Source organism: Fukomys damarensis, unplaced genomic scaffold, assembly GCF_012274545.1.
Source record: "Fukomys damarensis isolate Sample0158 unplaced genomic scaffold, DMR_v1.0_HiC HiC_scaffold_20, whole genome shotgun sequence".
NCBI lineage: Eukaryota > Metazoa > Chordata > Mammalia > Rodentia > Bathyergidae > Fukomys > Fukomys damarensis.
The window spans coordinates 2,896,263-2,896,807 of NW_022900932.1; the positions used below are offsets into that span (position 1 = coordinate 2,896,263).

Below are 545 nucleotides of genomic sequence, written 5' to 3' on the forward strand. Positions count from 1 at the left end.
CCGCGAGCTGGAGCAGGCCATCCGCGGGGCCGACGCCCAGGAGGACCTCCGATGGTTCCGCAGCACCAGCGGCCCCGGCATGCCCATGAACTGGCCCCAGTTCGAGGTGAGGACTGTGGGGGTGGGGAAGGGGGTCCCCCAAAAGCCGGCGAGGGCCTCGGGGTACAGCCCCCACACGGACTGCGCCCTGCGCCCACCAGGAGTGGAACCCAGATCTGCCCCACACCGCCGCCAAGAAGGAGAAGCTGCCCAAGAAGGCGGAGGGGGCGGCGCTGAGCAAGCTCCAGCAGTGCCGCCGGCATTGGGGGCCCCGGGGCTGGGCCGCTCTCGAAGGGTCTTCCTTCCCCATCTCAGCGTCAGCAGCTACGACAGGGGTCAGCCTTACGCCACAGAGTGGTCGGACGACGAGAGCGGAAACCCCTTTGGGGGTAACGAGGCCAACGGAGGCGCCAACCCCTTCGAGGACGACGCCAAGGGGGTCCGAGTGCGAGCGCTGTACGACTACGACGGCCAGGAGCAGGACGAGCTCAGCTTCAAGGCCGGTA

At 69.0% G+C, this 545-nt stretch overlaps 1 protein-coding gene across 1 annotated transcript in view; it reads left to right on the forward strand.

Annotated features, from left to right (window-relative positions):
• The window catches only part of Pacsin1 (protein kinase C and casein kinase substrate in neurons 1), a 9,313-nt gene that overhangs the window by 3,069 nt on the left and 5,699 nt on the right, over positions 1–545 (forward strand). The window contains 3 exon segments of the mRNA XM_033766607.1: positions 1–106; positions 201–348; positions 351–542. The exon segment at positions 1–106 is cut by the window's left edge and continues 17 nt beyond it. Of these exon segments, the coding sequence (XP_033622498.1) occupies positions 1–106; positions 201–348; positions 351–542 (446 nt within the window).